This window comes from Esox lucius, chromosome 2 (assembly GCF_011004845.1).
Source record: "Esox lucius isolate fEsoLuc1 chromosome 2, fEsoLuc1.pri, whole genome shotgun sequence".
Lineage (NCBI taxonomy): Eukaryota > Metazoa > Chordata > Actinopteri > Esociformes > Esocidae > Esox > Esox lucius.
The window spans coordinates 28,243,804-28,269,122 of record NC_047570.1 but is presented as its reverse complement, the minus strand read 5'-3'; the positions used below and the strand labels follow the sequence as shown (position 1 = coordinate 28,269,122).

Below are 25,319 nucleotides of genomic sequence, written 5' to 3'. Positions count from 1 at the left end.
CGGCCCGCAAAAGAAAATGTTACCACCCTGAGATTCCAACCATGTCGCCGGCATGAAAGGCTGTGTTGTTAACCACCACACCACGGAGCTGTCCAGTTGCTGGGTTTCAGTATAATAATAGTTAAATGGCCATTCATAAATGAAAGTGATACAGTTAAACTGATTTACTATGTATTGCGTTAGCCACTGGCCGTTTGAACAGCGTATTAGCCAGTAATAAGCTTTACCGGTATCTACTAACTTACTGGAATAGTCATAAGAATTTAGAAATTGCTAGCGAGGCTGCCAAAGCTATTTCATTTCATGGCATTAGAACGTATTTTTTTCTTTCATGGCAAAACAACATACTTTTTTCTTTCATTCGTGAATGACATTTATACAATAACTACCAATAAAGGTGACGATAACTAACCTTTTCATCAAGTGAAAAGACAAGAGAATCGTGGAATCTACCAGAAATAATTAATAAATGTTGTTGCTCATAAAAGATTCAAACTTAGGACTTCCATATGAGAGACACTGACTTTAACCACAACGCCACGGCCTCACAATTTTCAGCAGTCGCTAGACTCCATTGAGGACTGTGTCAAATAGGCTTATTTAGTATCTAGTAGGAGCCATACAACTATGTGATAATAAATGGCCTCATATCCTTAAATATATATATATATATTTATTCTTTTGCATAATCAGTCATATTTTCAAAATCAATGCCATAATTTCACCATTTCTGCCAGGGTATGCAAACCTATGAGCACAACTGTATATATCCACATACTTGTTTCTAATCATTTCTAATATCCCCACCAGAAGTAGTCCTAATGTTGGAATGGGTGGAATGGGACCTATCCTGGGTAGATAGATCTTCTACTCAATTCCTTTTTTTAAATTAACACCTCACCACAAAAGTGAGTCAGGACCCTGAAAGGAGTTCTCTGTCTACCTCCCTCTCCTACTCGATTTGTGTTTTTCATGTTTTCCATAATTACTGTGATAGATGGAGGAGGGATGGAGAGAAGGTATGAGACTCAAAGGTTCTCCAGTCTTTTACAATCACTTTGGGAGACAGTCTGAAGCACCGAAACAACATGATGAGAAATTATGAGAAAGGGGTGATTTGGTGACATTAGGCTGGATATTGACATTTCAGCTCATTCATACTATGAGGATTGATATAGTTGAGAGAACATGTGAGATAAATGTTTCTGCTACACATTAAGGTAACTGAGCTTTAGGTTTATGTTCAATAGGTCTTGGTGATATGTACTCTATCATTAATGTTTGCAGTTGTCTGGGATCTAACATCTCAGGTGATGACATATTTTCCATTTAAATAGTCTACTGTACATTTCCCATAGACAAAATGCCAGCATTAATTCAAGTGGTTTAAATGTAATTATCTCTCGGATAGTATTTGAAATGCCAAAACAAATGGTATTGTAATGCGACTTTGAATAAATCACACAAAGATTAAATTGAGGTTACTTGACTTACCTTATCCGGATCGTTCGATTTTATTGTCCATATTTGGTCATACAGGTGCTGTGCATGCTTTGGTGTGTAAACAATTACCCACTTTTTCCAAGTAGTTTGGTGCAAAAGGGCAGCATCTGACGTTAGAAAAGATTTTCTCAATTCTTCCCACTCCTCACTTCAGCAAACCTTTCCATTCCCTCCCTCCGTCGCCCCTTCACAGGTCTTGGATGGCATAACTTGCTCCCGGTGTGAAAGCGGACTCTTTTCACTCCCGACATTGGCGCGGAGCGTTGTCCTCCACCTTGAGCTGTCACTGGGATTTTAGGACTCGTGCACGTGGTCATCAACAGGATAAGTGACATTTAAGAGCTTCCATGTAGTAAGAATATTACAATATAAGGAGAATTTACCTTTTCTCAGACTTCATCTTAATATATTAACGGACGGATCGCATTTCTACAGGTCAGGAAAACTTAATTATTTTCATTACAGAATGGCAACTTTATCATTATTGAATGGCAAATTTACTGTCATTGAATGCAAATGATTAATATATACCACCTGATGTGCGCTAGTCATGCGTACACATAATGCTAACCTCATAAGACTACACGGTACCCATGTAGCCTATGTGTGTTTGTATATATATATATTTTTTTTTTACAATTATTAGCCTACATTTATACGCCATAAATGTACGATTTTAAAAAGACTATTGTAATTTAGATTCCACATTTGATCAATTCATCTTCTCTAAATTAGTTTTATAATGATATTGTCTAGCACACGTTTCTAGTACTTAACTGTTGATTTTCAGTGATTGGACTGGCTTATATGAACGCAAGAGACTTCTGAGAATGAAATATGGTTATGCACTTTACGAAGAATAAATGGCTAATGTAGAAAGCTTGTACAACTCCTACTAGCCCAGGCCCAGGCTTATTTGTGTGATGTTTAGGGTGTTTGACTGACAGTATTCATAATCAATAACTCAGTCCAAGTAAAGCAGTCCAAGTAAAGCAGTCATAATATGGAATAGTACTTTGAACATACTGAATTTTGGAGAAAAAGCATTAATAATTTAACAACTCTGCCAAAATGTCATGTAATGCCTTCCTTGGTACTGAGTTGAACTGCAGTGAGAGGAAAATGGGCTCCGCTGGCCTTGCTACACTTTCATATTTGTAAGAGCTGTACTCGGGAGACAAATGTTAAACAAGCCAGCAGAGTACAGTTCAGGTCTCCACAATATTGTGAAAAGGTTAACAGTGCAACACAGTCTATAGCCAGATATGTATTGAAAAGCCAACTCTGCGTGATGCCTGCAGTTTAGCCTTGATGATGCCAAAGCTTGAGCACCGCAATGACCTTCAGTAATGATGGACGCTGATGTGCCATGTTTCTCACTGTCTATGCAGTTCTCATGGACACCTGCACCAAATGTATTGACGCCGTCCTCTGTTCAACCCTTACACTTCCCCAATCCTCCATTTAGTCCCAGAATGTGGACAACATCTGTGTTAGTCAGACGTAGCTACCACTAGCCGTCGCATCCATTAGCTATAGATACCCAGTGGCTTGTGAATGTGAGCAGTGTTACGCTGAGGCTGGTCCCTCCATGGAATGGAACAGGCCTCCAAGTGTTTACATTGGCCCCAATGTTGTCAGAGCTCCTACAATAACGGCTTCAGGGGAACAGAAGCAGTCTTATGGGGCCCCAACCTCACAGGGAGTACACTGCCCCACCTAAGCTCAATGGACACACTGTGGGAGTTAGCTGTTAGTATGACATTCACATAACTTGGCGGCTAATGATCTGTCACTGTTTTATCCATACAACATGTTTTTAGTCTGCGCTTATTTAATAAGCCCCGGCGCTGCAAGCTTTTCGACCCTTTTTCCAAGTTGGGAGATGAAGGTTACTCTTAGCTATTGGTTTTGCGCGTACAATTCTGTTATGGTTTCTTGAGCTGGAGGATATAGAGAGAAGGGATTCCCTTGTTTATTGTGACAAATTGTAGCCAGCAACAAAGTGGAAACCAATAGTATTCACCCGCAAGGACCTTTGTGTTATAATCTGGAATGAAAATGAATTTGATCTGGATATTTGTCATTGGTCAACACAGGTATTGTTGATGTTGGAAAAAGTGTAGTTTATATTTTTTTCATGAACTCTTCAATGCATAACAAATCACCCCCTATGTGTAAGTGTTAATCAACAGGGTTTGCATCCCGATTTTACCAGCAGCGCAAACCAGCCTCTGAAGCTTATCAGGGTTGGTCGTGTGCGGTCCCTGGATGACGGATGCTGCTGAAAGTGATGTTGAAGAGCCAATAGAGGGCTCTCTTCCCTCTGACCTAAATATAAAACCCAATGCCCCAAGGCACTGAAGGGGCAACATACATAGTATATTGTCTTTTGGGTGGAACTTTAAATGGGTGTCCTGACTCTTTGTGATTACTCAAGGTCCTATGGTTACTGAAGCTCGCATTTGTCATAAGTATAGGGGGTGTTAAACCCAGTGTCCAGTCTGCATTTTCAAGCATATCAACATGCTGGTCTAATCATCCCCAGCTGCAAAATAGCTCATTATTCCCCAGTACTCCCCTTTGTAACAAAAAAAATGCAATCAACCAAACTGATCACACTTCCCGTTTTACCCCTCACCCCAGTGTCAGCCCAATTACAATCAGTCAGCCATTACTTGGTGTTACACCTCAGATCCCCAACACGTGTCATGTTGTGTTTCCGTCAGCATCACGCCAATGTGAAATTCTACCGGCTACACCAGAAACTTTATTTCAGATTATTTAAATTCAAAAGATAGAATGTCAAACATGTCAAACATCAAGAATCCGCCATTCAGCCGTTGGGCTGTAACTCTGCAGCTCAGTGGAAATCAATCAGCCATGGCTTGGTGTTAAAAATACAGCTCAATAACAATGAATTAGCCGTGACGTAAAGTTACACTGCGGCCCGATAGTACTCAGTCAGCCATGAACAAGCCGGTTGTCTCAACATACCCATTTCCCTCCGCTCTGACTGTGTTATGGGGTAGGGGTTAGACAGGCTTGGAGAGAGAGAGAGAGAGAGAGAGAGAGAGAGAAAGACACACACGTGAGAAGGCTGGGGTGGACTGATGGATTGAATCCTCACCTGCGTGTGGTTTCGAGGTGCCAATAATACAGACAGACCTGTATGCAGTTCTATTGGGCCATACTGTCGGTCTGGTCAAACTCCACCACATGGACTGTTATCACGGCGCTGTAAAGTTAGCAGGGACATGCAGTATCCATGGACACTGCCAGAGTGGGATCCCTCTCCAACTGACAGGCCAGAGTCTTGGCTGTCCACCTGAGAAATTATTGCAGGATAGTGTTCCAAAACACCGGGATTGATTCTTCCTTCCTGCTCAGGTTTTCTTTATTAGTGTGTAAACAGACCCAGTTGGCAGAGGTAATGATGTTTGATGTTTGTGAATTATGGCAGTGAGACAGTTGCCTTCAGTTGCCCTTATGTCAGCGCAATTACACAGTAATAACTGAATAACTGTTTCAATACAGTGTCTACACTGATTCCTCCACAAGTTTTGGATATTCTAATACACAATTTTAACTATGTATATGCACTAGGGATGCCACAATTCTCAATACAATATTGAACCGTTCGGTACGACATCCACGGTTCAATACGCGCTCGTGAATAGCGTTTTTTTCGGTTTTAAGTTAAAATAATTTATGTGCGTTTTATTTCTCTCCGAATTGACTGTTTGTGTGTGCTTTTAAGTTTACGAGCTGAAATAAGGAAACTCCTCCCCGCGAGTAAATATTTAGGGGGCGCTGCGGTTGAACCATCATTACACACTTTAACATGGCGAGCGACGGTGAAGTGAGGCTACAGTACGAGGAAGCGCCAGCATCTTTCAAATCCGTGGTGTGGAGACATTTCGATTATGGCGTTCAGTATAATGCCGAGGAAGAAAAAACTGTGAAAAAAAAATGACTGTGTGCAAGCATTGTTTTACACGTCTAGCCTACTCAAACGGAAACACTTCTAACATGACTGCACATATGCGGCGCCATCACCCAGCAATATCACTGTCTGAAGGTAGGATAGCAGAGCAGGTAATAAAATCCAAAAAACAACAGTCCCTCGCTGAATCCTTCCAGCATACATACCCAACTGGTTCAATTAATGTTATATTATACAATACACTATGTAGGAACCTAGTGGACTTTTCTTTGCTTTCAAGTAAAATAAAGGAGTATTGCAATAAATTGTTAAAAAAAAAATCTCCTTAACCTGTTAATGTTCCTATTGCCTAAGCATAGACTAACAAAAAAACACTTATGTGTCAAGCAAACCGAACCGAAAACCGTGGTTAAAAAACCGAGGTATGTATTGAACCGTGGGCTAACCATTGTTGCATCCCTAATATGCACTAAGTTATAACTGGACATAAAGGACAAAATAAGGCAACACGCAAGACGTGAAATAGTCACAGTATCATAAGTTTATCTGCCGGCCCAAATAGTCAACCACATTCAGTGGAAGCCAGAAACTCAGCTATGAAATTGCATTTGCTTTTTACTTGGAGAAGGACTGGTGCGTTAATGTGCCTCTACATCTAAAACTCTTAAATAGATTCAAATGTATGCCTTGTGTTATGTTTATGTTGGGTTAGGCGTGGATCCCATGTTGTGTTAGTGGGTGTAACCGTGCGGACATGGCGCCTCATAATGACCCCAGTATTAGGTTAGAGTTTTATGCCGTCTCCCAAATGGCACCATAATCCATATATAGATCACCACATTGACCAGAGCCCTATAGGCCCTGGTGAACTAGAATGCACTCCATAGACAATAGGGGCATTTGTAACTTGGGACACAGACTTATTCTCATTGGTTATTTACTGGTCATGTCCCGTCATGGAGTACAAATTGTGACAGTGCCACCAGGAATGGATGGGCGGAGGAAGGGTTGATTTTTTTTTTGTCAAGCTCTAGTTACTCCGTGTGATAGGTCGGGAGCCTGTGAGCTCAGTCGTGGTTGTTACGAAGGTAATGCGCTCTACTCTAACGTGTATGTGCCGAACAGCTTGGCAAGATATGCATTGGAGAACAAATGTGTTGATCTTCAAATCTCCCAAACGTGTTGTGAATTGTTGTGTCCCAGATGGCCTGAACCTACAGGGGACCACTACTGATTCATCACTTACATATTATATTAACTTAAAATCCTTAGATTTACTGACATTCAAATGTATGTTTTTTTTATTAAATTCTTTGATATTAGCTGGGTATTTTTTTGCCCTTTACAATATCATGACTGATGTTTCACTCCCACTCCCATTCACTCCCATTATATAAAAACATGCCTCTGAAGGTACTGCAGGTAAAATTATTTACCACAGTCTCCTCTGGCTGTAGTAAGTCATGCATTGGTTTGGGACGATTTAGGAACATCTAAGAAAGCAATTGTAGTCCCAGGACTAAGTCATGTCATCCACAGTGTAGATCCCCAGAGTCTCTAATGACATTGAAAAAGCTTTCTAATGAGATCATTTGGGCCACAGAGGGTTTTTGTTGCTGTGATTTTCCCCACTTTATTTTAATGATCATCACTTTCAGACAAAACAAGTCTAGCTTCAATTCCTGGATCTTTACAGGGCCAGGTTAGGCCAATCAATCCCATTGTACAACATCAACCTTTAACAACAATGTAATTGATCACTACCTGTATGTCAAGAAGAGTCAGTGTTTCTTTTTTTAAATTTCAGGCGAACTATGACCAGGTGGACTGTATTACTTTGTTTCTGTCTGTGTGTTGCCTCAGCAACATTCAACACTTATCAGCCAATCAGCAGTGATGAGGAACACTCCTTTCTGGGTAGGTGGACATATTAAAGTCCTGCTATATTCATTTATTTGTGTAGTTTTAGGGCTTTGTATATTTGTGTGTGTGTGTCAATCTGTGAATGTGTGTGTGTGTGTGTGTGTGTCTGTATCTTCTCTCTCTTCCCTTACAGACCCTGAGGACACGCTAAGCGTTAGCATCCCATTGGATCGTCCCCAGCGCCCTCTACTGGGCAGCACTTTGCTACTACCTTGCTACTTCCAGGTAGGCCTGGCACCACAATTGATACCAAACAAACACTGAAAATAACAACAAAAGCTTAAAAGCTAAATTACTTGTTTGAGAAACCCGCTTTCTTTCCATCGAGGTTCTCATCAGATTTCTTGAGGTATATCTTTTCCCCTTTTAATGAGTATTTGATAACCTCTGAGTGCAAAACTCAGGACTGCAACTCGGCTGGGGCAAGAGTTCATGATAAGAACCCTACGGCTTTGTTAGTCCATCATCATGTCACTGGATGTGTTTATGTCATATTGGACAGATGTCATATTATGTCATATTTTAGAGCGTGTCATTTGGTATTACTATGCGCTGTGACTGTTTTCATCGATAACCTTTGAACCAGGACCACACCGTACATGACCCTGGAGCCCCCACTATCACACCCCTTTCCCACCGCATCAAATGGAGCCTCGTCACCAAGGAGCGTGTCTCGGTCATTCTGGTTGCCATGGACGGAGAGGTCAAGGTGGAGTACGACTACCTGGACCGGGTGAACATGGTGGGCTACCCCCACACCCCCAGTGATGCCAGTATTAAGATGAGTGAGTTAAGGACCAACGACAGCGGCGTCTACCGATGTGAGGTCCAGCACGGTATTGAGGACAACCATGACACCGTGGATGTCCGGGTTCAGGGTAAGGACCGGTGGTGGTGGTGGTGGTGGTGGTGGGGGGGGTATTATGATATATTAATACTTCATATTATAAAATATAATCATGTGTTAAGGTGCTGCCCTTGTACAGATTAGAACATAAAACATAGCCATTGTATATTTAAGGAATATGGAATGGTGGGTGGGTGATAATATGACCAACAGATGCCTGGATACAGCACCTAGCCATGGTATATTGGGAATATATCACGAGCCCCCCAATGTTTCTTATTGCTTTTATCAACTGGTTACCAACACAGTTTGATTTGGAAAAGCATTTTTATACCTGTGTTATTATTATTTTTTAAACAGTTTTATATAACACAGCTTTCTGCCGGTCAGCAATGAAGTCAGTTGAAATCAAGTCTGATTTTGGGAAAACAGCCTCATAATGTCATGGGTGATATGATGCCGTTGTTTTATAGAGGTTGCTTATTATCTGTCTCCAGGTATTGTATTCCACTACCGAGCTATCACAACTCGCTACACTCTGACCTTTGAAAAGGCCAAGGCAGCCTGTATCCAGAACAGTGCTGTGATTGCGACCCCAGAACAGCTTCAGGCTGCATACGACGAGGGTTTCCACCAGTGTGACGCTGGCTGGCTCTCCGACCAGACTGTCAGGTCAGGGAATTCTCCAGCCTTTCATTTTCACTGTTCTGAAATCAGTCCATGTTTTCAGATTTGTGCTGAATGAAGGGACGGGATTGAAGGTACTGGAAAGAACTTATCAAAGATCAATGCAATTGGATAAGTGGCCTTAAGAATTGTGTATAAACATTGTGTTTGAAAGAGTGGATGTGTGTCTTTACAACATGACATTTTTTAGCAATTGGTTGAGCTTGTCTGAAACAATGAAATAGTCTGCAAACATGTTAACCCTGTTGCATTGCATTGAACTCTAGCTAGGTTCAATGCAATGTATAGAAAGAAATAAAGTTGAGGATAATCTGTTTTGTGAAATTTTACTTCACAGTTTTATCATTTGTTTGCACACATTTCATCAGGTGTTTAGATAATTTATTTTATATAAGAATTATTAATACAGATTGTCTGTTTCTATTTCAGCATTGTCCATTTGTAAAAAAAATTCATTCATCCCCAGACAGACTTCTGACATGCCAAAGTTTCCATTCAATGTTTGACAGTTGAGCCTAGGAATCTGCCACTTTGTTTTGACACACAGCCTCTTTGTTTTGACACACAGTCCTCCTTTCCATTCCTCTTTCCATTCCCTATTCCGTTCTTGGCAAAAACATGAGGATTGAATTTGCCTTTCTCTGATCTCACCTGTACGTTTTTTAAACACCTCACAATGAAAGCCCTCATCCCATAAATCTCCCCTTTTTTCTAAAACCCTAGAGGGTTCAAAGTAAACATTGCGAGTCGGTTTCCTGGACGCAGATTAAGCCTAGTCTTGTACTAAGATGGTTTTTTTGTCTCTGTCAAAGAAACCATGAAGCCCTTGCAAATAATTAGATTTCCCAGGAAGACACAGGCCCCATCTCAATCAAGGGTGGTTAAACTAATGCCACATTGCCCAGTGTATTCAATCACATTGCTTAAACTGTATAGAGTTACTGCACTGAACAACTGAGCTGACAGCAATGAACCGTATGTACAGTGGCTCCCCAGAGGACAACATTTTGAAGTATAAAATCAGATTTTGTGTGAATTGCTATTTTCTCTGAAAGGTACCCTATCCATAATCCACGTGAGAATTGTTATGGCGACAAAGAAGAGTTTCCCGGGGTGCGAACGTATGGAGTGAGAGATGTCAATGAGACCTACGACGTGTACTGTTTCGCCGAAAAGATGACAGGTAACCATAGAGACGTCCTTGATTTGAATTTCCTAAACGAATGGCAGGCTGAGATCAGGTCAGAATTGACTCTCTCACTTTTTTTCCTTTGTAAAAATGTGGATTGTTTTATTCCATTAATGTGCATTGCATTAATTTAAGGAAGGGGTTACAAATAATGGGGTGACACAAAATAAACATCATCGAGTTGCATGTCTACTGAATCTCAAGCAATCAATCAAATGTTTTTTTGTAAACCCTTTTACATCAGACGCTGTCACAAAGTGCTTAAACTTAGCCTAAACTGTGGCATCCCAGGAATGACAAATGTCAGTAGGTTATTTAATGAATAAATTATGTTAAAGTAAAGTGAAATATAAAAAAGTGTTTAACAATTTCCTTTGCCTACTGTTAGCCAACAATAAATAAATAAATAAATAATGAATTTTACTCTTCCATTTATCATTTACTCGCCCTTTATATTTTTCAGCACCTCACTTCTACTATTTTCTCAGGCCTAGCACAGTTTAATCATTTATCTATTTCCTATTTTCTTCATGCAACATTCCCCATTTTCCACATGTAAGAGATCCCATTTTCCTGAATTATAATAAGAAGGGTGTCTTAAAAACCATGCAGGGGATGGATTGTGTTCTAACCGTCACCGCTGAATCCAGACTAGAGCAATGATGAAGCCCAGTGACTAGGACATCTTAGCCAGTGACAGTGAGAGTCAGGCAGAAATCATCAGGAACCAGACAAGGTAGACTTAGTCGGATCCTGGATTTCTGGGATGCTGGAGACTGAGACAGGAGGATAATATGTGCATAATCTAGAAGTAAGATCACAATGATACCAGAGTCAGGCATGAAATTCCAAGTTTGAAATTGACTGATTGGGGACTCTTTTGGTCTCAACAGTGCTAATTTTAAACAGTGGCCCAAAATCATGATGGTAATATAACAGAAGACTCTGATGAATATATACTCTAAATTGGTAGCCCTTTGCCATTTTCAACAGCGTGCAGTATGATCACTGACCGATTCTTCATAACATTGTGGGCAATGGAATTGCCAGTGACAGGGGATTTCAATTTGTCAGTGCCTCTGGTAGAAATCCTTCCTGTCTTTCCTCCCCCAGGCAGGGTGTTCTACTCTGGGTCTGTGGCCAAGTTCACCTACTCTGAGGCTGAGGAACAGTGCAGTAGGCAGGGGGCCATGTTGGCCTCCACGGGGCAGCTCTACTTGGCCTGGCAGGCGGGCCTGGATGTGTGCAACGCTGGCTGGCTGGGGGATAGAAGTGTCCGCTACCCCATCAACATCCGGAGGCCCCAGTGTGGTGGGGGTCTGCTGGGGGTACGGACCGTTTACCTCCACATCAACCAGACGGGGTACCCCCTCCCCGAGTCACGCTACGATGCCTTCTGCTACACTGGTAGGTTGCACCTGCTCCCGGATCTGTGTGTGTTGTCTTGCTAGGTCTGATGGTTAACAGGCTGGATAGCACAAACAGTCTAGTTTTCAGTTTGAATGGACCATAGACATAAATACTAGTTTACTGTACTGTATGTCATAAATGGAATACCCTGGGGTGGCGGCAGAGTAGCCTAGTGGTTTGAGCATCTGACCGGTGACCAATACAATCCAAGGGCTGGAAAGATGACACATTGTTGTTTTGTCCCTCACCAAAGCAATTAAACCCAACTGCCCCCAGGTCATTAAGACAAATAAGAATGTGTTCTTAATTACCTGGTAAAATGACAGTTGAAAAGAGGCTATTTTAGTGTTTCTTATTTGGATGCCACGTTCACAGCATTGTCATGTGCAACAGTGGTCAGGGCAAACGTAAACGACGACTCTCTTGACAAATATCCGAATCAAAACAACTGAAATGAGTGTAGCAATCAGCGTAATTATATCTTCTGTTCACAGAAGCGGAGGAGGATGGCTCGGGGATGGTGGCACCCACCGAAGCTGACAGCGGCGTGCTGAGTATCGTCACGGAGACCCAAGGTCCTACCGATGTGTTCTTCAGCCAGCCAACCACAGAAAGCGAGGCACTGGCTGGGGACCTTGTTACCCAGAAACCCACCAGTGTGGACTTCACTTTTGGCACTGAGCTGCCCCTACCACAACCCCCCAGTTTGGGAGAGGTTGTGGAGAGAGCGACGGCCAGACCGGAGGTGGGGAGTGAGATTGGCATTGGGACAGGTGAGTAACTAAATGTCTGCTTGTTTAGATTTTTAAGCTGATGTTTTTATTTCTACAAGGACCCAATTCACAAAAAAAACAATACTATGGTTTGACCCCCTAATTGTCTCTATAGATCGCCCTGAGTTGCCCAAGACTCAGTGTGAGCAACTTAGAGACGGAATCCAGACAACCAGTCCTGAAGGGTTTCCTATAATAGGCGCCTTTGTACCCCAGTGTGATGAGCATGGTCAGTACAGAGCCCTGCAATGCCATCCTTCCACTGGATACTGCTGGTGTGTGGACAGCAAAGGACAGGAAAGAAAAGGAACCAGGAAAGGACCAGGCACTGGCCAGCCAGACTGTCACAAATCTGGTAAGAATAGATTTAGTTGTAACAACACTGTTTACTATAACACACTTTTTGTTCCAAATCCATTTCAAGGAATTCAGAGAGAAGACCAACAGATACTTACACTAGTTGTCAGCCTTGTAATAGCTTTTACACTAAGATTCAAGTCCAAGTCCAAATACCTCAAAAAATTTTAAGCTCAAGGTATTCGTTTTGCATTGTCATTTGTAACGGTAGATCACAGCCAAAATCAATGTCACAACTTCTTTGGTCGACCATGGCGAGGCCTGTTGCTGTGGAAATTTCTCTGACCAATGTATTCTCACTGATTAAAGGACTGAGAGCCCCTTATTCAAATCATTGACTGGTATCAGCAGATGAAATGGTTACTCATTAATCTGCCCATCGGTATAACTCATCAGGGCATGTATTGATATTATGATTATCTACCACTTACTCACTCACTCACTCACTTGTTCACTCATTTAATGCCTAACCAAATAAACAATATTGATGGTTTTCTATAGTGGACATCTTGCTTCTTGCCAATGAAACTGGATTGAGCATCACAGAGACAGAAGAACCTTTGGTCAACCTCACTTCCATCACTGATTTGCTAAGCCCTGGTAAGATCCAGAATGTTAATTTGCCTGTAATAAGTATTTTATCATTTCTACTCCGGGAATATGTTGAAATACTTTACATTTAGAAATACGTGTGAACTTAAGTATAAATCCTCCTGAATATTCTCTCTCCGTCTCTCAATAGTCCTGCCCTCCATTACTCCTCCCATCTCTGTGGAGTCCTTCCGCATTGGTTCTGGTTTGGCCTCTGGTTCTGGAGCCAGTGGATCCTCAGGAGATCACTCCGGTGATCTGCCTTATTCAGGGGAAGTATCCGGGTCTAGGGATCTATCGGGCAGCGGGAGTGCTGAGGTTCCCAGTGGAATGTCAGGCCTGACAAGTGGAGATTCGTCTGGCTCCGGGCAGAGTGGTGAAGGATCTGGAGTAACACTCTTCCTCTCTTCAGCAAGCGGCAGCGTTTTATCTGGTTCAGGCTCCGGAGATCCTGAGGAGGCGGGAGAGGGAAGCACTGGGATCCTCACCTTCCCCGGGGGAATGGGATCAGGAGTGTTCAGTGGCAGTGGGGTCCTGTTGGGATCGGACAGTGACTCCGGCATCAGCTCAGGTGGCAGCTCCAGCGGCTCAGAGTTTTCTGGATTTCCTTCAGGATTCCTTCCCTCAGGAGACTCCAGTGGTCAGTCAGGAGAGGGGTCAACAAGTGGAGACGTTCACATCCTACTGATCGATGGGAAGCTGGTGGAGGTTTCCAACTCCTACACACACAAAGAGCAGGAGCTGGGCAGCGGAGGTCTGGAGTTCAGTGGCTCTGGATCGGGCAGCGGTACTTCAGGGTTCTTCCCAGGTGTGACCTTCTTGGATTCTGGATTTACTGACATCACAGGGTCAGCCTCAGGGGAACAGGAGGCCTCTGGTTCTCTCCGGTACGGCTCTGGAAGTGGGGATCTTAGTGGTTCAGCTTCGGGCAGCAGCAGTGCCTCAGGGTTCTTCCCAGGTGTGACCTTCTTGGATTCTGGATTTATTGACATCACGGGGTCAGCCTCAGGGGAAGAGGAGGCCTCTGGTTCTCTTCTGTACGGCTCTGGAAGTGGGGATCTTAGTGGTTCAGCTTCGGGCAGCAGCAGTGCCTCAGGGTCCTTCCCAGACGTGACCTTCTTGGATTCTGGGTTAATTGACATCACAGGGTCAGCCTCAGGGGAAGAGGAGGCCTCTGGTTCTCTTCTGTACGGCTCTGGAAGTGGGGATCTTAGTGGTTCAGCTTCGGGCAGTCGTGCCTCAGGATTCTTCCCAGGGGTGACCTTCTTGGGGTCAGGATTCACTGACCTCACAGGGTCAGCCTCAGGGGAACAGGAGACCTTGGGGTCTGTCCTCTATGGCCCTGGAAGTGGTGATCTAAGTGGTTCGGGCAGTGGTGGCTCAGGGTTGTTCCCAGGCGTGACCTTCTTCGCGTCAGGGTTCACTGACCTTACGGGGTCAGCCTCAGGGGAACAGGAGGCCTCTGGATCTCTCCACTTTGCCTCTGGAGCAGGAAGCAGTGGACAAGCATCAGGGCTCAGAATGTCAGGGTTCCCATCTGGATCCCCCACTATTGGGGAGGAGGACAGCACCATCACCTTCCTTAGTGGTGATATCCTGACAGAGGTTTCCACTGTGACAGTGGTTTCCAAGGAGCTTGGGGGTGGGCCCGTGGAGATCAGTGGGACAGGAAGCGCATTCCAGTCTGGCAGCAACGCTGATCACCCAACCCAGGCCAGTGTTGTCTCATACAAGGCCCACTCTGGAGATCTGACCTACGCGGGGCCATCCTCTCCACCCAGCGAGATGGAGCTGATGTCAGGCACGGAGGGTCAAGAAGAGGTTAGGGGTGCGGAGTTCGTGAAGACCACTGGAGAGTCCTATGTAACATTTGGCCCAAACCTTCCTCCCGCTGGATTGGCCGCCGCCGCCACAGCCCCCACCTTCTCCCTGCAGACCCCCGCCGTCATGGAGGAGCCATCCTCAGAGAAGGGTGAGTCAGCATAATGTCAGGGTACCCGTTGCAACGAATTAAATGCACTCATTGCTTCTAACAGTTAAGAAATGGTTGTATAGTTTGTGTCACGGCTGTAAAACCATCTGTTGTGATTATTAAGGTTAATGTGGCGTGGAGTTTTTTTATCATGTATTTTCTTGATGAAAGGGTTCACACATTCCTGTGACATACATTGTTAAATAATTCCAATATATGACAATAGCACTGTATATATTGTCAAATTCATAATTACTGCATAATTTGTTAGATATCTTAGGAAATATATTGAGAATGTTCAGAACATACGTACATGTGTAAACAGTGAAACTAACTAAATAAGTACTTTCTCATGAGAAGATGTAGATGGATGTGTTTCAGGCAAGTATTACCTTGCCATCTACTAGCTGGTTTGTGATGACAGTATTACGACAATATTATTACAGTGATGACAATATTATGACATTACTACCCATTTTTACCTAATTTCATAGTTTCACAGATGGACAATGTGTTATTATATCTACTGAGACTGTATAATGCTAGGCTTTTCCCAAATTGAAAGGAGTTTCATGATTTGTGTTTCTGGGTGTGGATTACCCCTTCAAGGAGCCAACCACTAATATAGTCTGGTGCCATATTAGTTCTAAGGTAATGTACACAGTGTTTTAATCATGTTTTCTGTTTCATTCTGAAGTCCTCAGAAGTAATACAACTTAGAAGGCAAAGTTTCTAAGAATGGTTTTGTCATCTCTACTGTATGCATGGACTTCAGTCCAAGTGCTGCTCTGACTTAGTGCAAATTCAGTAAGCTATAAATTTCAACTGGTATTTCTGAGTTTTATGTCTTTTGCTAACACCAACAATGCATTTCATTCCATCCTTATGCTGTGTTTTTTTGTTGTGTTGTGTCCTGTTTTGCCTGTACCTGTTTTTGGGTCTCTCATTAGTTGTGTTTTTAGTGTGTGTGTGTGTGTGTGTGTATGTGTGTTGTAGCCTTGGCCAAAGTTCTCACGACCTATCCCTCGAACACCTTTGTCATGATTCTCTCCATTCTCTGTGGGGTTTCCTGCTCTGCTGCCTGCTGTACATTACAGTAATCTTCCCAGCTAGCAAAACTACTTGAAATGCAATTAGAACCAGAAACTGTTTTGGTGAAAAACATTATTCTGATGCCATTGTATGCTTGCTTACTCCTTGGAACACCTACACATCTTAGGAGCATATTAGGTACATGCTTGGTAGGTGCTTTCAACATTCTCCTGCTTACATGAATCTGAACACAAGACTGTGCCCATATAATTTTAATTATTGTCATCCATTCATTCTATTTTCACGGAGCTGATCCAGACCTAACCTTACTCCATACCTGAATATGTTTATAATAGAATGTATAGGTCTCTCTAATGAATAGGAAGTTCAGCATTTAAGGAAAAATGTCCTGAACATGTGCTATAGAGATCATCATTGGATGTGAGTATATAACTCCCTTCCAGTGACGATCAGACAGAAAGGTTGGAGTCGCAGGCACCGCGTTGCAGCATCTTGGTGTTCTTATTCCATGAGTTCCAAGATGTTCTGTCCCAGCTCTTCCCCCACCAAGGCAAACCTCCCCTCACCCCCCACCCCCCCCCCGCCCAAGGAGCCGGTCTCACCCCGCACCCCCCTTTTTTGCAGAGGTTGATGTGTGCCATTCCAACCCTTGTGCCAATGGAGCCACCTGTGTGGAAATGGCCGGTTCTTACAAATGCTTATGCCTGCCCAGCTACGGAGGGGATTGCTGCGAGATTGGTATGAGGTCGGCTTCAGCTAATGTCTACTAACAAACAACAGCCTCTCAGAGACAACAGTTGCCAAAGATGCAAGGCAAACTAATAGCTGGAAGCTTGCATCTTTGTTGGGCTGCATTCAGAAGGAAAAACTTCAGAAAACTTTTTCAAATGGAGTTATTATTGGGCAGGTTTGGATGTACTTCCACCATTTCAAAAGGTTTTCTCCTGTTTTGTACGTACTGAATGTGAACCCGGTGTGTAACTGTGGAGGGGATCTGGCTGCCCCAGAATAAGTTGCTTAAGGAACTAATCCAAGGGTATTTCCACTAATTTGGTGCATTTTTAAGAAATCCTTGAATTTTTTAACATAGATTTTTAGGGGTGTACTTGGGTTTAGGGGTGTACATTAGCTTTTGTTGCAGCAGAATGTTCTCAAAACATCACAGGTACATTGGTAATTATTTCATGGTTGGTATGAGATATTGTAGACTACATTTTAGGGAATGATAAAAGAACAATCCAACAAAATCTAATTTAAAACATGTTTCAGATGTTCTGCTGGGTGGATTTCCTACTAGTAATTTAGTTGTTAGATGTGGTGAGAGAACGTATAAAATGTTTCAGTAAAGGGTAAAAAACTGAGAGAAATCACCATGTATTCACTGTTGCACACAACACAATCACATGAAATGTAAAATAATGAAGGAAAATGCCAGCAATAAAATACGTTCTAGAAAAAAGCATATGCAACCATTATTGCATCAAATGCAGTGTGGAATAGTTAAATTTACATAAGGTAGGAAGGTGTATAAGTCAGGCTTCTCCTGGATGTGGTTGCCTTTGTCTCACTGTCGCCTCCTGCTGTTGATGCCACAGATGAGCAGGAGTGTGAGCACGGCTGGACTAAGTTTCAGGGGAACTGTTACCTGTACTTCTCTGAAAGAAAGACCTGGCTGGATGCCGAGCAGCACTGCCGTAGCCTCAACGCTCACTTGGTCAGCATAACCACCCCAGAGGAACAGCACTTTGTCAACTGTGAGTAAGGAATTATGTCTGTATTAAACTAGATCAATTGAACTGGTTAAACCAGGACCACGATTTTCCCTATCCCATTTATTTATTTATTTTTTAAAGCACATCAGGTTTAGGGGAAAACATATAATGGGGATTAGGATCAGGCACTTTTTAGCTCACACTTTTACACATTTGGTTTAGTACTGCATTTTTAAAGAAAATGTATTTAGAGACATAAAGAGGGGGAGAAATCCATTCTGTTTTTTCATCCTTCCAGCCAACTTACCAGAATCCAATTACCAGTGGATTGGGCTCAATGACAAGACAGTGGAGAATGACTTCCGCTGGACGGACAGCACACCACTGGTGAGTCAGTTAGTCAAAGTACAGGGAGAGTGGGTTACCACACCCAAACCCTTTCAATTGATTTCAATCATTAAACACTGAATAGATTAAAATGACCTATTTTAACTAAAAGGAAAATGAATGTCTGGATTGAGAGAAATGGAACGCCAGGCGGAGAGTTAATGGACAATGATGGATTTTATCGACAAAACAGCAGGACTAAGGGAGGCAGGATTGCAGGAACACGAAAACACTTGATGACTCAACAAGGGCTGAATAGAAGTGGGCAGGCTAAATAGGGGGCTAACAAGACACAGGTGAATGCAATAATGACAGAAGTTCAAGCTACAAGAACAAAGAACACATTATGCTTTGGGCTGCTTTGCTACCACGGACCATAGCCACCATGCCATTGTTGAATGAACCATGAACTCCACATTGTACCAGAGAATACAAGAAATCTGAAAAAGCAAGCAAGAAAGTTAATGTATATAGCACAATTCATACATGGAAGCAATTCAATGTGCTTTACAAAGAAAAAGAAAAATATATAAAAATACAATAACATAAAAACCAATACTCAAATGAAAATATAAAAAAATAGAATAAGAAAATTAAAAGAGATTTTTTTTAACCTGGATTCCAAATAAAATACCTTTGGGGCACATCTAAGATCTTCTGGTAGTTTATTCCAGTGGTGTACAGCATAACTGTTAAACGCAGCTTCTCCATGTTTAGTTTGGACTTGCTGACCTGTGTTCATTGATCTAAGAGCCCTGCTCGGTTTATATTCTGCAAACATATCAGAAATGTATTCGGGTCCTAAACCATTCAGAGATTTATAAACTAAAAGCACCACTTTAAAATCTGTTATGTAACTGACTGGAGGCCAATGCAAATATTTAAGAACCGGAGTGATGTGCTCTGTTCTCTTGGTCCTGGTTAACATTCTAGCAGCAGCATTCTGAATGAAAAAGCTAAAGCTGAACCAAATGGACCATGTAATATTAGCCTTTACAATGGAGAAACTCAACAACAGAATGGCTCAAAACTAAGGAATGTAGGGTTATAGAATGCAGAGTAAAGGCCTAGATGTAGAGATGTTGTGGGGGACTCAAATATCACAGTACAGCTGAGAGAGGGTTTGCGCTCAGGCTAAAATGTAAAGGCGCCCGGTGTGTGTGGGAAACAGCTCTTATGACATTGAAAAGGGGGGGGGGAATATAATCATCTAAGTTATTGTACTCGTTGTTGTTGTTTTCCTTTCAGCAATTTGTGAACTGGCGGCTGAACCAACCCGACAATTACTTTAACTCTGGAGAGGACTGTGTGGTGATGATCTGGCACGAGAATGGCGAGTGGAATGATGTGCCCTGCAACTACCACCTGCCCTTTACTTGCAAGATTGGCCCAGGTAAACAATGGTGTCAAAGGTTAGGAGTCAAAAGTGTTGTACAGAGACTGCATTGGCACTGATAATGTATTCCTTAAAATCTTAAAGAACTTAACCTTTTATATAGTTCAACAGGACTTTTTAATCGTGGTTATACATGTCTTTGCATTACTGCTTAATAATGTATTATTTATTTGCTATGAATGTGTTAAGAGGTCTTCACGCAGGTACACTTAGATGAATTATGCAAAGAATGGTATGGTATAAAAAACCTAATATGGTCCAGTTCAATGGAATAACGAATTTACCAGTCACTCTTTCTCCCAGTCAACTGTGGCCCCCCACCAGAAGTGGGAAGTGCCAGTATCTTTGGCAACAGACGAGAGCAGTACCCGGTGGGCTCCAGCGTCCGCTACCATTGTAACCCAGGCCTCGTACAGCGCCACAGGCCTGTGGTCCACTGCATGGCAGACGGCCGGTGGGAGGAGCCACAGGTGGAGTGCACGGGTGGTAAGTAACACACACTGTCTCTTTTGTTTCACATTGAAACACTTCCAAACCTCTTTCAGAACTCTGCTACTGAAACATTCAGCTTGTTGGTTGACCAAATGGGCATTGTGTTATCCAGGAAATGTTTTACATTATTCTATTATTGTGATGCTTTGACATTGTTCATTATATCATTTCCGTGACGGTAAATGTGTGAATCTATTAAGCTTTGGTCCTGCATGTTTCCGTCACCAACAGGAGTATCCTCCACCATTAACAGAATACAGCGGAGATCCACCAATAGGCAAGCAGAATCAACTGGTATCAAGCATCACTAAACATGGCAGATTGAGGAAGATTGTATAAGATGTACAGCACACAGAAGCCATTGTCTATCTTCCTAAAGTGGTTTGAATGTTTGAAGTTCCCAGCAACTTGTATATACACACAAAGCCCGAAGAAAACGTAAGTGCAGTTACATGCACACAATAATGTGACTGGTGGATAGTCAGATTAATATAATTGTTTACAGGAGACCAATTTCTGTAAAAATAAATCCTGTTTACATAAACACATTTGAAATCAGGCCGCCTGATGGGACTTTGAATATGCTGATAAGTATATATACTGTGATTTTCAGAATGATTGGCACTTTTGGTAAAGATGTTGCTATCAGCTTGGTTTTACTCTCAACAAAAGAGAAAAATCTAACCTTTTTTAAACTAAATATATTTTGAGAAAAACCTTGTTATTCAAGAAATCCTTTTTCTTGATTAAGGATTAGTTTTTTCTTTTAGCATGTATACCTTAATTAAAGGTTAGAGTTCTCTCATATTTTAAGTATAAGATCAAGCTGATGAACAACGATCGAATTCTTTCATAGTCTTTTTTGCTCATTTTCACCATGGGTGCCAATAAATGTGAAGGGCACTGTATATCATAGCGACCATGTTATTTATGTGAAACGTATTTGATTCTTAATTCAACATATAGTTTTTTATTGCTGTATGCATACTTACTGTAGATTCTGACCTTAAAATTAGTAGAGTAAGATTTTTACCTGACTATTGCATTATTGGGTTTCTGCCATAATCAGTTTAATATGGAAATATTAGTGTGCATGTAATTCACTTAATGCCTCATCAGATTGTCACTCTATTTATAAAAAGGTAAATTAACCCAATGTTTTTTTTGTTGTTCATGTTGAAGTTTAAATTATATAGAACTGTTTTTAATTGAATAGAGTTGTATTATTATTATTATTATTATTGTTATTATGTATTTTTAGTTTTGCTGGTTTGTAATGCTGTCGATAAGGTCTGAGTAATTGCTAAAATACTTTGGCCAATCAGACTGGATTATGTAATCACTGTTTTGGACAAGGACACCTAACCCTGTTTCTTGGATGAAAAACCTCCGGGATGGTAGATCTCTAGAGACAGGGTTGGGCAGCCCTGGTGTTGTGTGAACATGCCCCTGGATCCTGATCTTGGGTCAGTTTAGCTTTGCCTCATGCATGTTTAAGTTCAGGATATGGCGGGGTAGCAATCCTAACACTGATTCAAGGGAAACTAGTAGCATCAGTCAGACAATATTGTAGGTCCTGGCCAAATCAGACAACAATATTACTGTAGACTGCACCATCCAGATGTAAATGCTTTATATACCCTGGTGTTTATAAAGTGTGGCGGTTTGGTATGTTTATCTGGGTAAAATTAGACCAAATGGAAGAACTAGAAAAGTGCCTTTGCACTCTTGAGATGCACACTTACAATTACTTGATATGGGAGACAAACAGAGGTCTTATAATCTATGACAGTAAATATGCTAAAAAAGCAAGGTACTTTAAGCACTGTTAGCATTGTCATTCTCGTATATAGCAGTGAAGAACCCGATAAAGTAAATGGGAGGAAATCTAGCATTTATCCACCATGGAAGTATTTATGAACTTATGACAATTTACTTATGACAGTTTGTCAAAAACTCTAGTGGTCTTTTGTTGAGCAGAGAAATCTGCAAGGCATCAATAGCAAATATATTGGAAAACACTTGATTGTTGGTTCCTAATGTATTGATTGGTTTCATATCAGTGTTAGAATCGCTACCTGACACACTGGGCAGGTGTCCTCCGGAAATCTTCTGAGCTGTACAATAAAATGAAAGGGGATGCAAGTTCTTAAATATGAGAGTGACCTGAACGTTTCTCAGGTTCAGGAGTGACACAGTAGAATTGAAGTCAACACTGTCCAAGTGAACTCCATTTCCTTTTCAGACAGTTAATTTGTTTAAATTCAGTGAAAGTCATTGTATTTATTTTCCGAAGAGATTGGAATGAAATTTAAACTGATCCCTTTGTTTGTTTAAGCAGGACCAACGGATGAATGTCATTGGTCAGTTCAGGTATTTTATCGTCTTTGTCATCTCACAAAAAGCTGTGCAGTGCATAGCACTTGTGGGATCAGTTTGCAACAGTAGCTTTAAAATCAGATATGTTATATTCTTTGTCGGTGTAACCATCCATTACCAGGTCAACCGTGTTAGTTAGTCCTCCTGTATTGTATGCTTAACGCTGTTGTCACTAATATACAGTACCAGTCAAAGGTCTGGACACACCCATTCAGGTGACTGCTATTGTAGATATAGAAGCCTTGTTCCTTACAGGAGGCTGTGCCTCCTCCTTTAACCCACCAGTGCTGGCCAAAGGTTTCTCCTGCATTCATAAAATAATATGCCAATCAAAGACATCACAGAAAGACCACTTAGAGCAAGCTTAAAGGTTTTCTCTGATTGGAGTTGTAAGACGGGACCCCCAGAATGTGTCCAGCCATATGTGTCATTGCGGAAGTGGATTATTTAAAGAACATTCAGCAGCGCTGCAACACCGTTGCCAGACGATGTGGCCGAGCTGGGCGGAGTCCTATGTGTTGCACTTGTTTGCTGCTGTGCTGTGTGGTTTTAGAAACTCCAATGATGCAGATGTGTATCTTTCAGTTATGTGGATAGCAACACTGACAGCGCAGTACATTACATCGAAAAGTTCATCAAAGTCAGTTGTCGATTGCATCCATAATAAACAAGTCTTGAAAAAAAAGAGATTCAATATTGAAGAGGGACATTTTATTAGTATTTAGGGAATATTTAGGGGGGTATTTTTGTGTTAGCCTATGATGTTACATGTAGCAACATTGATGTCACTGGTGTGACCTGGCCAGAGGACAGATGAAACATTGAATGTTACACACACATACACACTTGTGTTTTACTGTACCTCTACAGTACTGAAAGTATTAAGAGCTTTCAGAAGATTTAAATAATGCCAGCCATTGTGTCTGAAATATTAGTAATGGAGGGGGATGATTCTCTTTTTGCAGCTAAAGCTATTTGACAAAGGGGTGGTGTTGAGCAATGTTTTCCATCTAATCATCTGAGGGACTAGTCAACAATGTCCCAAGGAATGGAAGCGGTCCATGGAACATAGGTTGAGACACACACTCCTGCAACTCTCAAAGCAGGTGATATCCCCCTGGACACAAACAAAATTCAATGCGAAGATGTAGAGTCAATGTGAGAAAATGTATTGGATTTGCAAAAAGTAATTATTTGTAAAGAAATTCCTAGAATGTCGGGCATTTTTCCAAATAAGCATTTTCTTCAGATTTTCATTTTGCTAAAGTAAAAAACGTATATAAATTGTACCTACTGTGGTCAGTAGGTTGTGTAAGACTGGCATCTGCTCTCTGTATGAAAAGGCCAAATCCAGACAGTGACAACGTCAGGAGGTGTAGAGGTTCTAGTCAGGATTGTCTTCTGTTGCTCTAAGGAATGTACCTAAATGTGCCTGAAATAACTGTGTTTTTGAATGTCCTTTATTCAAAATTTGCCAAATAAAGATACTCTACATGTTATGTTCTCCAGATTTAATGAGCTGTCTGTTTGCCGAGAAACTGTATTTAGCGGTGAAACCATGTCCATGATTTATTAGTTTAGTCTATTACCAAACAGCCTTTTCAGAGTGTTTAAGAGCACAACAAAGATGAATCTCACCCAGTTCATTCTGGGAGGGTCTGACCAATATTTAAGTTAGAAGCAACAAAAGCAGATTCAGGGTTTAAGTGTAAATAGTATGGCTTTGGGTCAGGAATACTACTTTTACAGTGCATTTCTGTTTGCCAACACGGCGGGTTACTGATGCCGTCACTTTCACACTTCCAATGTGACTGACTAGAGGCCTGTTTGTGGTCTACTACCTCTGAGCCCCGCCCCTCCCCCTTCCTCTCTATCCTGCCCTCTCCCCTTTCCTCTCTATCCTGTCCAACCCCTCCCTCTCTATCCTGTCCAACCCCTCCCTCTCTATCCTGTCCAACCCCTCCCTCTCTATCCTGTCCAACCCCTCCCTTCCTCTTTATCCTGCCCACCCCCATTCCTCTATCCTGCCCACCTCCTCCCTTCCTCTCTAGCCTGCCCATGCCCTTTTTCTTCCTCTCTTCCCTGCCATGCCCACTTCCTATCTGCCCTGCACTGCCCACTTCCTCCCTGCCCTGCATGCTTCCTCCCTGCCCAGCCCACTTCCTACATGCCCTGCCCACTTCTTCCCTGCCCTGCCCACATGCATTAGACTGAACGTCAGTCCATTCACCTGGGTTCACCTCACTGACCCATAGCTCCTGGCTGTGTCCCCTCTCATGCTCCCCTGGGTTCACCTCTCGGACCTATAGCTCCTGGCTGTGTCCCCTCTCATGCTCCCCTGGGTTCACCTCTCGGACCTATAGCTCCTGGCTGTGTCCCCTCTCATGCTCCCCTGGGTTCACCTCTCGGACCTATAGCTCCTGGCTGTGTCTCCTCTCATGCTCCCCTGCTCAGGTGCTGCATTAATCAATGGTTGGGTGCTGTTATTAACTGTCATCATCTGATAGATTTAAAGAATTTCTGATGACAAATGTATTTGCTTTTGTTGCCCTCATTATATGATAAATATCTTAATGTGTAAAGAATATTAATGTGTTAGATATTGTAATGGGTTCGATATTTCAACGGGTTACATGTGTTAATATACAGATTCTTTAGAGAGTTATTTTCCTTTCCTTTTAAATTTTATTCTGAGGGCAAAC

The 25,319-nt window shown here is 42.1% G+C and overlaps 1 protein-coding gene across 3 annotated transcripts; it reads left to right on the top strand.

Moving 5' to 3' along the window:
* The first annotated feature begins 1,732 nt into the window (after nt 1-1,732).
* LOC105015151 (aggrecan core protein) lies at nt 1,733-24,121 on the top strand. Of its 3 annotated transcripts, XM_020051982.3 has the most exons (18): nt 1,734-1,938; nt 7,257-7,366; nt 7,506-7,597; nt 7,959-8,250; nt 8,717-8,891; nt 9,962-10,089; nt 11,209-11,502; nt 12,000-12,278; nt 12,394-12,633; nt 13,137-13,235; nt 13,378-13,954; nt 14,009-15,198; nt 16,876-16,989; nt 17,847-18,005; nt 18,262-18,350; nt 19,599-19,743; nt 20,050-20,232; nt 20,470-24,121. In XM_020051982.3, the coding sequence occupies exons 2-18, from the start codon at nt 7,264-7,266 to the stop codon at nt 20,547-20,549; spliced, it is 4,239 nt and encodes a 1,412-aa protein (XP_019907541.2). In that variant the 5' UTR covers nt 1,734-1,938; nt 7,257-7,263; the 3' UTR covers nt 20,550-24,121. The 3 variants fall into 3 exon arrangements, with proteins under 3 accessions (XP_019907540.2, XP_019907542.2, XP_019907541.2); XM_020051981.3 differs by having other exon boundaries at nt 1,733-1,938; nt 13,378-15,198; XM_020051983.3 differs by lacking the exon at nt 16,876-16,989 and having other exon boundaries at nt 1,733-1,938; nt 13,378-15,198.
* Nucleotides 24,122-25,319: the final 1,198 nt, after the last annotated feature.